Source organism: Doryrhamphus excisus, linkage group LG5 (assembly GCF_037039965.1).
Source record: "Doryrhamphus excisus strain RoL-2023G ecotype Guam linkage group LG5, RoL_Dexc_Guam_v1.1, whole genome shotgun sequence".
Lineage (NCBI taxonomy): Eukaryota > Metazoa > Chordata > Actinopteri > Syngnathiformes > Syngnathidae > Doryrhamphus > Doryrhamphus excisus.
In genome coordinates, this window is record NC_136361.1 from 8,847,368 (window position 1) to 8,860,549 (window position 13,182).

A 13,182-nucleotide genomic window follows, 5' to 3' on the forward strand; every position below is an offset into this window, starting at 1 on the left:
GTTTTGATGACAGGATACAGCTCATTAGCATTAAAGCAACAGGCACACACAACGGCCTCGTCCCAGTAGGGCTTACTAAAACCTTTTCTAAACGATCTAAATTCCAGCATGAAAGCTAGATTTTGGACAAAAGACGTCCAAATGTTCAATTTGTATAATATAAGACAGTTAATGTCAAAGCTAAAATGATGAGTACACACTGTCAACACTTCCGGGTGTGCTGTCACTTTAAGACGCTGTATGGAGCTCTGTGAAGTGTTTCACTATGGCGAAGGCGTAAACATTTTGTGGGGATGGATCCAGCAGCGGACACAGTGAGCACATTCTCCCCGCTCCTCCTGACATCGACAGCGGCTGGATGACGTTGGAAAACTCTGCCACTGCGAGTTTTGTCCCCGGCGATGAAAAGTGAAGCCGGGGGTGACGCGGGTTGAGAACCGCTACCGCAGATTCGACATATTTGATGTCTCATTTTAACATGGAAGCAGGATAACATTTTCATTCGAAAACGACTTGTTTAAATATAATTTCTTAACACTACCAGTTTCAAACAGCTAGTGGTTGCGTTTTTTTCTTTCTTTCTTTCTTTTTAAAAAAAATTTTTTTCCTTAGTCGTCGCCCCACAATGCTGACTGGATCTAAAAGCACGTTTAAAGTGAGGCAAATGCTCCCAGACATTAAGGTAAGCTAATCACGCTAACTAGCTCACTAAATAATGATAACTAACTCAAGTTTTTGGTCTTATACAGGTATTTCGCAACGGATTTAGTTCAGCTTTTTGTTGCGTACACACTTCCCCATTTCGGATATGGAGGTTTTGATTCCTATGCGATGTAGAGACTGCCATTACATTAGGTACACCTGTACCATTACAATCTACAAAGATTAAATCTAAATAAATAAATGTTGTTTATAATGTTTTGACTCCCCCTACTAGCTAAACGAGGCATGGGTAAATTACAGCTTACATTCACGCACTACAATCACAGAGGCGGATTCAAACAAAACACAACGTTATTGTTATATAATTATGGTATTCTGTACCATATTCTACAAATGCGATAGCTTGTTCAATTTATTGGGAAATCACGGAAATCCTTACTTTATGCATGTGTTGTTGTCTTGCACAGCCTTTGGTCACATGACAACCCCCCCATCCTGAACCTCACCAAGTATCAAGGTTCTATTTTTCAAAGATTGCTGGGATATTTTGCGTGTTTGGGAGCAGAAGTGAGATGACTCAATGTCATGTTGAATATTTTTTCTTCCACTCTGCTTATTTCCAGCAGCCGCAGGGGAAATGCTAACAGATGCTTCTGTACTTTGTCCTCAGGCCTGTGTTTTTAAGCATGTGTGTTTGTGGTGAAGATGGAGGGGTGGGGGTGCAGTGTTCAACATCTGGCGGTCGCCATGGAGACTGCCGTTGAGGAATGTCTTTTTTCGAATTCGATTACCTCCAAATGATATGCACCAGTGGAATCCCAAGTGTTCCAGTATGGTAATATGTGTGAGAGATAGTCACATGATTTAGTAGGCACACACACACACACACACACGCTTGTGTTGAAAGCAGAATTTGGTCCAGATGGCTTTACAGTATACGAACGTGCAGTGTTTAATCTCTTTGTACAATCAAGTACGATGTGCCTCAGATGTTCAGTTGGGAAGAAACGGTGCTGACAACAAATATGATCAATTCTTGTCCTCCTTTAACCCTTAGATGCACGAGTGACTGGACCCTACACTCTTCCATAAGTGGGTCAAAAATCACCCATACTAGAATCAATGCCTTTTTATGCCAATTTTGCCATTTTGGTTAGGAATAATCACTTGTATGATATTTAGTATTATATTTAAGAATGATTTCATGCAGCATCTGTAGGACCATTTCAGCTGTGTATCTAGCAGCCAAGGCATGGATGAGTAATACCCAACAATACATATAGTAATGTTAGCCAGCTAGTGTCAGCTAGTTATAAAGTAGGCTCATTTGTTGATAATACTAACAGTCATGAAGGACACATACACAATATTATATGAAGATAATACTTGTTGTATTAGCACTTGATGTGTAAAATAATCTTCCTGAGTGGTGACACTTCTGATATAGTCTGTGTGGTCTACAGTTCATTTATTCCTGACAGCCAAAGTTGATAAGAATCAAAGGTTCCTATTGGATTCCATAGAAAATACATGCGGCTCATTTTTGACCCACTTATGGAAGGTTGGGGTAGTAACACAAAAACTACAATTTCTTAAAATTTACAGTGCATCCGGAAAGTATTCACAGCGCTTCACTTTTTCTACATTTTGTCATGTTACAGCCTCATTCCAAACTGAATTAAATTAATCTCTTACCTCAAAATTCTACACAAAATACTCCATTATGACAATGTGAAAAAAGGTTTTTTTGACATGTTTTGAATTTATTAAAAATAGAAAACAAAAAAATCACATTTACATAAGTATTCACAGCCTTAGCTTAATACTTTGTTGATCCACCTTTGGCAGCAATTACAGCCTCAAGTCATTTTGAATATGATCCCACAAGTTTAGCACACCTATCTTTAGGCAGTTTTGCCCATTCTTCTTTGCAATAAGTCTCAAGCTCCATCAGGTTGGATGGGAGACGTCTGTTCATAGCCATTTTCAGATCTCTCCAGAGATGTTCGATCGGATTCAAGTCTCCATTGGACTCCAATTAAGCTGTAGAAAGATCTCAAGGATGATCAGTGGAAAAAAGATGCACCTGAGCTCAATTTTGAGCTTCATGGCAAAGGCTGTGAATACTTATGTAAATGGGATTTTTTTGTTTTCTATTTTTAATAAATTCAAAACATGTCAAAAAAACCTTTTTTCACATTGTCATAAAGGAGTATTTTGTGTAGAATTTTGAGGTAAGAGATTAATTTAATTCAGTTTGGAATGAGGCTGTAACATGACAAAATGTAGAAAAAGTGAAGCGCTGTGAATACTTTCCGGATGCACTGTATAAAAGGTATGTTAAAAATGTGAATGGTATGATATTAAAAACATGTTTTTTTTTTAGGAATACCTGGAATATGAAATAACAATTTTTCATTACAAAGATATTTCAAGAAAACAACCTGACCGGGTCATTTTTGACCCACTTATGGAAGGTTGGGGTAGTAACACAAAAACTAAAATTTCTTAAAATTTATAAAAAGTATGTTTAAAAATGTGAATGGTATGATAGCAAAAACATGTTTTTTGAGGATTACCTGGAATATGAAATGATGAAAAATTTTCATTACAAAGATATTTAAAGAAAACAATCTGACCGGGTCATTTTTGACCCACTTATGGAAGGTTGGGGTAGTCACACAAAAACTAAAATTTCTTAAAATTTATAAAAAAGTATGTCAAAAATGTGAATGTATGATAGCAAAAACATGTTTTTTGAGGAATACCTGGAATATGAAATGATTTCAAGAAAACAACCTGACCGGGTCATTTTTCACCCACTTATGGAAGGTTGGGGTAGTAACACAAAAACTACAATTTCTTAAAATTTATAAAAGGTAAGTTAAAAATGTGAATGGTATGATATTAAAAACATGGTTTTTTTTAGGAATACCTGGAATATGAAATGATGAAAAATGTTCATTAGGGAGATATTTCAAGAGAACAACCTGACCGGGTCATTTTTGACCCACTTATGGAAGGTTGGGGTAGTAACACAAAAACTAAAATTTCTTAAAATTTATAAAAAGTATGTTAAAAATGTGAATGGTATGATAGCAAAAACATGTTTTTTGAGGAATACCTGGAATATGAAATGATGAAAAAATTTAATTACGAAGATATTTCAAGAAAACTACCTGACCGGGTCATTTTTCACCCACTTATGCATCTACAGTGCATCCGGAAAGTATTCACAGCGCTTCACTTTTTCTACATTTTGTCATGTTACAGCCTCATTCCAAACTGAATTAAATTAATCTCTCACCTCAAAATTCTACACAAAATACTCCATTATGACAATGTGAAAAAAGTTTTTTTTGACATGTTTTGAATTTATTAAAAATGGAAAACAAAAAAAATCTCATTTACGGAAGTATTCACAGCCTTTGCCATGAAACTCAAAATTGAGCTCAGGTGCATTTTTTTTCCACTGATCATCCTTGAGATCTTTCTACAGCTTAATTGGAGTCCACCTGCAGTAAATTCAGTTGATTGGACATGATTTGGAAATATAATAACTGTCTATATAAGGTCCCACAGTTGACTGTGCATGTCAGAGCACAAACACCAAGCATGAAGTCAAAAGAACTGTCTGTAGACCTGCGAGACAGGATTGTCTTGAGGCACAAATCTGGGGAAGGATACAGAAAAATTTCTGCTGCTTTGAAGGTCCCAATGAGCACAGTGGCCTCCATTATTCGTAAATGGAAGACGTTTGGAACCACCAGGACTCTTCCTAGAGCTGGCCGGCCTTCTAAACTGAGCGATCGGGGAAGAAGGGCCTTAGTCAGGGAGGTGACCAAGGCCCCGATAGTCACTCTGTCAGAGCTCCAGCGTTCCTCTGTGGAGAGAGGAGAGCCTTCCAGAAGGACAACCATCTCTGCAGCAATCCACCAATCAGGCCTGTATGGTAGAGTGGCCAGACGAAAGCCACTCCTTAGTAAAAGGAACATGGCAGCCCGTCTGGAATTTGCCAAAAAGCACCTGAATAACTCTCAGACCATGAGAAACAAAATTCTCTGGTCTGATGAGACAAAGATTGAACTCTTTGGTGTGAATGCCAGGCGCCATGTTTGGAGGAAACCAGGCACTGCTCATCACCAGGCCAATACCATCCCTACAGTGAAGCATGGTGGTGGCAGCATCATGCTGTGGGGATATTTTTCAGCAGCAGGAACTGGCAGACTAGTCAGAATAGAAGGAAAAATGAATGCAGCAATATATAGAGATATCCTGGATGAAAACCTGCTCCAGAGCGCTCTTGACCTCAGTAGACTGGTCATGTACCTTGACCATATAGACAGTAGACATTAGCACACAGCCAAGATCTCAAAAGATTGGCTTCAGAACCACTCCGTGAATGTCCTGGAGTGGCCCAGCCAGAGTCCAGACTTGAATCCGATCGAACATCTCTGGAGAGATCTGAAAATGGCTGTGCACAGACGTCTCCCATCCAACCTGATGGAGCTTGAGACTTATTGCAAAGAAGAATGGGCAAAACTGCCTAAAGATAGGTGTGCTAAACTTGTGGGATCATATTCAAAAAGACTTGAGGCTGTAATTGCTGCCAAAGGTGGATCAACAAAGTATTAAGCAAAGGCTGTGAATACTTATGTAAATGTGATTTTTTTGTTTTCTATTTTTAATAAATTCAAAACATGTCAAAAAACATTTTTTCACATTGTCATAATGGAGTATTTTGTGTAGAATTTTGAGGTAAGAGATTAATTTAATTCAGTTTGGAATGAGGCTGTAACATGACAAAATGTAGAAAAAGTGAAGCGCTGTGAATACTTTCCGGATGCACTGTAAAGGTTAATGCTAAAGTCCTATAATGCTTCCTTTTCTCTTTTAATGCTAAATATCAAAGACAGTCCATTGGGAAACATCTGATGTGTTCAGCTATCAATGCTAATGTTCCCATGGCGTGTTAGACAACCAACTAGCAGCTAGTTTCAAGGTCTTCACCAACATGCTGTCTCAATTTAAAGTATTTTTTGAGGTTTTTAGATAATTTTTTGTCGTCTTCACCGACCTTCCGTCTTAATGTTGAGAGTTTTTTGAGGTCTTCACCTTTTTGCTGTCCCAATGTTGAGTGTTTTCCAAAGTTGTCTGACAGTCCTTTTAGGTATTTACCAGCATACTTTTTTTTCAAGGTTTTAACCAACATGCTGTCCTCCATCCCTTGAATATTTTTGGAGATCTTTACCAAGATGCTGTTTGGTTCCTGAGTATTTTTCAAAGTCTTCACCAATATTTTTTTTAGGTTTTACCAATATGCTGTCTCAGTGTTCAGTATTTATGAGGTCTTCACCAATATTTTTTTAGGTTTACCAATATGCTGTCTCAGTATTCAGTATTTTTTCAGGTCTTCACCAACATGCTGTTTCAGTGTTGAGTGTTTTTTTGAGGTTTTTTGAGTATGTTTTAACTATTTATTAACTTGCTGTCCAGATGTTGAGTATTTTCCAAGGTTTTCTGGCAATTTTTTTTTACGTCTTAGCATACTCTCACAATGTTGAGTATTTCTCAGGGTCTTCACTGACATTCTGTCCTAGTGTTGAATATTTTTTTAGATCTTTACCAAGATGCTGTTTGGTTTCTGAGTATTTTTCAATGTTTTCACCAGTATGCTTACTCAATATTGAATATTTTTTTTGCTGTCTCAGTATTCAGTATTTATGAGGTCTTCACCAATATTTATTTAGGTTTACCAATATGCTGTCTCAGTATTAAGTATTTTTTCAGGTCTTCACCAACATGCTGTTTCAGTGTTGAGTGTTTTTTTGAGGTTTTTTGAGTATGTTTTAACTATTTATTAACTTGCTGTCCAGATGTTGAGTATTTTCCAAGGTTTTCTGGCAATTTTTTTTTACGTCTTTACTTAGCATACTCTCACAATGTTGAGTATTTCTCAGGGTCTTCACTGACATTCTGTCCTAGTGTTGAATATTTTTTTAGATCTTTACCAAGATGCTGTTTGGTTTCTGAGTATTTTTCAAGGTTTTCACCAGTATGCTTACTCAATATTGAATATTTTTTTTGCTGTCTCAGTATTCAGTATTTATGAGGTCTTCACCAATATTTATTTAGGTTTACCAATATGCTGTCTCAGTATTCAGTATTTTTTCAGGTCTTCACCAACATGCCGCCTCGGTGTTGAGTATTTTTTGAGGATGCTCTCTCAAAGTTGAGTATTTTTCAAGGTCTTTACCAACATTATGTCCTAGTGTCGAGTATCTTCCAAGTTTGAGTATTTTTCTAGGTCTTTACCAACATTATGTCCTAGTGTCGAGTATCTTCCAAGTTTGAGTATTTTTCGAGGTCTTAACCGCCATGCTGTCCCAATTGTTGAAGCTGTGCTGTCTCAATGTTAGTATTTTCTGATTGACTGATTTATTTGAACAACCTGCCATCCTAATGCTGAAGCTATCCAGGCGGTAGCAACCTTTGAGCAACATGTCAGCCCTGCAGAGGCCCACAGTAGCCAGGGGGACGGTCACAGTTTGAGCTCTTCCTGATAAAGCAGTCGCTCCCGTAGGACCCACACATCACACCGACCGCCAGAAGCTTTGGCGTCCTGAAAGGCAACAATGAGCTCCTCTTAACATGGCGGCAGATTTATGATCGCTTTTGGAGAGGCTGTATTGATCTGCCCACAGCCGATAATTAAGCACCGGTAGTGTTCACCAGAGAATAGATTCACCATCTGGAGATTGTTACAGATTGTTTGGAGGGTCAGGAATGACTCTGGTGGACACAATAATGTCTCACGTGGGAGGCAATTACAAGCTATTAAATACACTCTTAGACTCTCACCAAAACCTTTTAACTGCTGACTTTTCACATTTGGTCTTATTTTGACACAATTGCCCCCGTAGGAAGTAATTGCAGCTATTGAGCTGTGCCATATAAGTGTATTATTAGTATTATTAAATCCTACCCTTCCATCTGGTACTTTTACAATCACTAACTGTTACATTTGTTCACTTCCTGCTTTCCATAATACAGTTTAAGTTTTTTTTTTATTTATTAATTAATTTTTTTAATGCACCTCGTACCAAAGTACGACATTTTTACCACCTTCTAAATGTGCTTTTTAACTTTATTAGAGCCCTCCTAGACATGAAATAACACCCCTATAGTCACCTTTACACTCACATTAACTAATAAAATAGACATAAGGCAGATAAGACAGGTAAGGTTTTTTGTGTTTTTTTTTTAATAATGTACCTTGTACCGAAGTACTCGGTGATATGAGCATCCAATGCCATAATGTGTACCATAGTAAGTGTCAATATAGTGATATATATAGCACATCATGACTGGTTCAAGACTCTTCATCCTTGTATTTAGCAAACATCAACTGCTTGTATTGTTTCTTGAATTGGCTCATCGTTGGCTCTCTCTTGTAGAGAAGTATTGGATGATATTTTTAGCTAATTGCTTATTTTTTAGCCTTATGCATTATTTTAGCTGTTTGAAGATGAACTATATCAGCAAGTTGAAGTATTTGTGATTTTAGAAATAAGGAGTTAGTATGTTCTCTGTAGGCGGCATTATGAATTATCCTTACTGACCTTTTTTGCAGTACATTTAGCCAGTGAAGATTGCTTTTATAGTTATTAGCCCATATTTCCACACAATAAGTAAGATATGGTAGAACCAGAGAGCAATAAAGAGTGTGGAGTGATTTCTGATTGAGAACAAATTTTGCTTTGTTCAATACTGAAATATTTCTGGCCACAATATATGTTGTATATTTTTAATATGAGGTTTCCGGCATGATTTTAGTTTTACTTAGGTTCAAGTCTTTCTTTCTTTCTTTCTTTCTTTCTTTCTTTCTTTCTTTCTTTCTTTCAGAGAGCAATAAAGAGTGTGGAGTGATTTCTGATTGAGAACAAATTTTGCTTTGTTCAATACTGAAATATTTCTGGCCACAATATATGTTGTATATTTTTAATATGAGGTTTCCGGCATGATTTTAGTTTTACTTAGGTTCAAGTCTTTCTTTCTTTCTTTCTTTCTTTCTTTCTTTCTTTCTTTCTTTCTTTCTTTCTTTCTTTCTTTCTTTCTTTCTTTCTTTCTTTCTTTCTTTCTTTCTTTCTTTCTTTCTTTCTTTCTTTCTTTCTTTCTTTCTTTCTTTCTTTCTTTCTTTCTTTCTTCTTTCTTTCTTTCTTTCTTTCTTTCTTTCTTCTTTCTTTCTTTCTTTCTTTCTTTCTTTCTTTCTTTCTTTCTTTCTCTTCTTTCTTTCTTTCTTTCTTTCTTTCTTTCTTTCTTCTTTCTTTCTTTCTTTTCTTTCTTTCTTTCTTTCTTCTTTCTTTCTTTCTTTCTTTCTTTCTTTCTTTCTTTCTTTCTTTCTTTCTTTCTTTCTTCTTTCTTTCTTTCTTTCTTTCTTTCTTTCTTTCTTTCTTTCTTTCTTTCTTTCTTTCTTTCTTTCTTTCTTTCTTAGTTGCTAGAATACAATCTCAAGTATACAGACTAGAAGAACACAGCAATCACTCACAGCCTATTAGTAAATTAAATATGCGTAAATGATTCATTAAAATGTCTAAATGAAGAAAAACGAAATCTAAAGTATTCAAAGATGTTGTGGTGATATATAGTATTCTACCTTTGTCACTAGTCGTCAGTAATGTTACTGTAATGTTGAGTGAGACGCAAGCACCAGACCTGATCGGCGGAAAAATTGCCGGTTTGAATGACCTCACAACAATAATCCCTGACACGGACTAGTGTTGCGGCCATAACCCACGCTTAGATCAAACTAAACTAAACTGGACCACAAAAGCACAGGTCTTATTTATGTCTTATTTTCTCTTATTATGTCTACCATACTGGGTAATAGGAGTGTAAAGGCGACTGTAGGGTTGTTATTTCGTGTCTCGGCTGCATTTGCGCTTCAGAAGGCAGCGGCTTCCTGCTTTTCATGCAGCTTTTCACTCAATAAAATGAGAAGACTAGAAATAAATGCATTGTGAAATAGAAAAGGTGAGTTGTGGATGCCGGCATTCTGTCAATGTTCTGATTAAACAAGCATATTGGCTTTGTTTGGCTTGAAATAAGCTATGACAATAAATGTTACAAATATTGGTATCGCCTGATTTCACCCATGGATTATCGGGATCGGTATCGGCAGCATAAAATCCTGATCAGGACATCACCAGTTGATACTGTTTTTATACAGCAACCTTTATACCATCTTTTTCGCCGTTCACTTCCTATTATGCAGCCTTTCTTCTTTTGTATCTCCGCGGGGATCTCGACGCAACGGAGCTCAAAGAGTGTAAACAATGCACTGCAAGATGAACATCTATAGCTGCACGCTAGCTTAAGGGGTCGGTATGGCCCAAAAAACAATAAGAAAGTCATGAATAAAGCACTATTAAAAACACTAAACACATGCAAACAATGTTACATATACAATATACACTTCCAGGACCGTGCAGAGACCTTTGGAGGCAGGTGCTCAAAGTTGAAGGGGGGGCACATTTTCACAAACAAAAACAAAAGCCGGGCACCCCGAAATCCCGGAATACTGCCACAGCACGCCATTAAGCTAATGTACAAATGTAGAACCGGAAAATTCCTTTGCACTATGTCAAGAAATACTACAGTATCTGATTGAAAACATGAAAGGACATTACACTCCAAAGTTCCTTCTGCTTTTATGAGATGTTTTGGAAAATGGAAAAGACATTCCGGACGGAGGACCAAGTGCATGTTTTCCTTCTGCTCACGCCGACTGCGTTAGTGAGAGGGAAGCCTTAAGCAAGGAATAGTGGAATCATTATGGGCTACTGTCCCCAAGGACCACGGGCGGAGGTGGGGGGGGTCTCAGCAGGCCCTGAATGACGAGGCCAAGTAGGACTTCCAAAGTGGGTGCTGAAGCTACACATTGCACCATGAGCAAATAGCCCGCATTTGGAATTGTGGCTTTCCGCGTATTTGGGAATGCGTGACTTTGTCGCTGCAGTACTGATACCTCATCTTACTATCACGGCCTTGGATGTAGTTCGGCATGTAGTAGTCCCATTCCTTCATGTTTATTTTTGCACAGATTCTGAAGAAGACCAGATTGACAAGATTGAGCTTTAACCTTCCTCTTGTGTTAGGTTTCTGGTATCATCTCTTATGTTACCGGGTGGGTTCTGACCCATGTATTAAATCAGCCGACATTTGGATGGATTGTTTGGTCCTCCTTGTGCCACCGACATGTCACTAGCATGTGGTCAACGTGACACCCGGTGTCCAACCAGTGTATAATTTCAACCAATCCATTTTAAAATGTAGTAAAAATTATTTTTTTTGGTTTTATTTTGTTGAAATAGAGTTTCCTGACAAAGTCAAAAAGCCTTGATGCAATAAACAAATGTTATGTGATTCTTTTTATGCATTAAAATATAAAACGGGTCGGTGCTGACCCTAACACAAGAGGAAGGTTAAGGAGACGAGGCGACAAAACGCCAAAAAAAAATGAAGAATACTTTACATGAGAACCAGCAACAGCCTTAATGTCTCTTGATGGTTCTTGGCGGACTCGTACGCCAACTTTCCATGAGACCCTGTAGAGGGGCGGCGCATACATGAGCTTAGTATTTTTTTATAGAAGAAGTGTGTCTCGCACTTCCCGCTATGTTCCGCCTCTAATACTACTTACCAGTTCCATGGTTGGCGTCAACGCCCCATGATGTAACCCCACAGGTAAAAAGCCGGCTTAAAAAACACACAAACCAACACAAAACTTCAGTTGTAGTTACGGGTGTCACAAGATCCCGTATCGTGACAACGTGAAAAAACGTGACAATCACACAATAATGTATTAATACCTTATTAAACCTTAAACTGTATTATGGAAAGCAGGAAGTGAACAAATGTAACAGTGATTGTAAAAGTACCAGATGGAGGGTAGGATTTAATAAGCTTTGCTTCTTCCTACTCCTTTTGATCATGTGGAACTGGGAACTGATTATGGGATGCACTCAATTGGAATCTGATGCATGTTCAAATGAAATAAAACCATTACCATTACCATTACCATTACCAATACACTTATCCAATAGGGATGTTCCGATCAGGGTTTTATGCTGCCGATACCGATCCTGATAAGTCACGAGTGAAATCGGCAGATACCAATACCGATCACATACATGCAGTGTAGGGATCGACCGATATGTTTTTTTTGGGGCCGATGCCGATACTGATTTTTTTCCATCACCCTTATCCGATGGCTGATTTTGCTTGGGTCGATATTTGTGGTACTGCTTTTGCTTCCTCAATTTATATGAAAAAATGACAATGATAACAAATATTGCAGGTCTCATGTTTAAACAAATATTTATTGAAATGTAAACACTGAACACAGTGTTTATATAATATATCGGCGAACCCTCGTGCGTATAGGCCGATACCGATTCAGGTAAAGAACGCAAATATCGGCCGGCTGATTTATCGGTCGATCCTTAATGCAGTGTAAATGTTTAAATGTACTACCGGCTATATTAGGGCTCACCAAGGTTTTTTCTTGTGAGAGCTACGTACTTTTATAAAATAAGCTACTGATTTTTGTAACATTTATTTTCATAGCTTATTTCAAGCCAAGCAGAACATGAACAAAATGCTGGTACTTTGCTACAATACTGCAATATTTGTTCTGTAGTTTGAAAGAAAAGCAGTTGTTTGTCATCCTCCACGAACCAGGAAGTAGATTTCTAACTAAAGTCGCTTTCACACAGATATCCCACTAAAGTGGTGCATCAGAGACATAACTCAGTTATTCTTCATTTCATTTCATTTCATGGTTGAACAAAGAGTCTCAGGTGTCACTGACCAACAATTGTTGCTGTTCTGCCCCCTTTCACACAGCCAGCCACCTCTGTTTTGCCTCTAGTACTGCCTCTGAAGCACAGAAATTCACAGGTTGATTTCCACCTCAACGCAGGGAAATAGTTGGCTGTTTTGTGTAAAAGGGGCTTAACAAACACACAAATATGTTTATTGTGGTGAGTTGATTCCCAATCTGGAATGTCCCTAATACACTTTTTAAATATGTTTAGAGCCCTCTAGAAATGAAATAACACCCCTAGAGTGAAGCCCAAGACTTTTCTGCATAATTCTACTAAAAAAATTTGACCAAAAAAAGTGTTCATCATCCTCCACAAACCAGGAAGTAGATCTCTAACTAAAGTCGCTTTCACACAGATATCCCACTAAAGTGGTGCATCAGGGACATAACTCACTTATTGTGGTCAGTTGATTCCCAATCTGGAATCTCCTAAATACACTTTTTGACCATGTTTAGAGCCCTCTAGAAATGAAATAACACCCCTAGAGTGAAGCCCAAGACTTTTCTGCAAAAGTATTTTTTTTTTCTTGACCAAAAAAACAACAAAAAGTTTTTCAGAAAAATCTGTGTTCATCATCCTCCACCAACCAGGAAGTAGACCGCTAATTAAGGGGCTATCCACACGGAAATGT

General features: G+C 37.7%; 1 protein-coding gene across 1 annotated transcript in view; it reads left to right on the forward strand.

Moving 5' to 3' along the window:
- Positions 1-265: 265 nt before the first annotated feature.
- mtmr11 (myotubularin related protein 11) overlaps positions 266-13,182 on the forward strand; it is a 42,220-nt gene continuing 29,303 nt past the window's right edge. Inside the window, exon 1 of the mRNA XM_058054066.2 lies at positions 266-682. Within this exon, the coding sequence (XP_057910049.2) occupies positions 626-682 (57 nt within the window). The 5' untranslated portion in view covers positions 266-625. The remainder of the gene's footprint in view (positions 683-13,182) is intronic.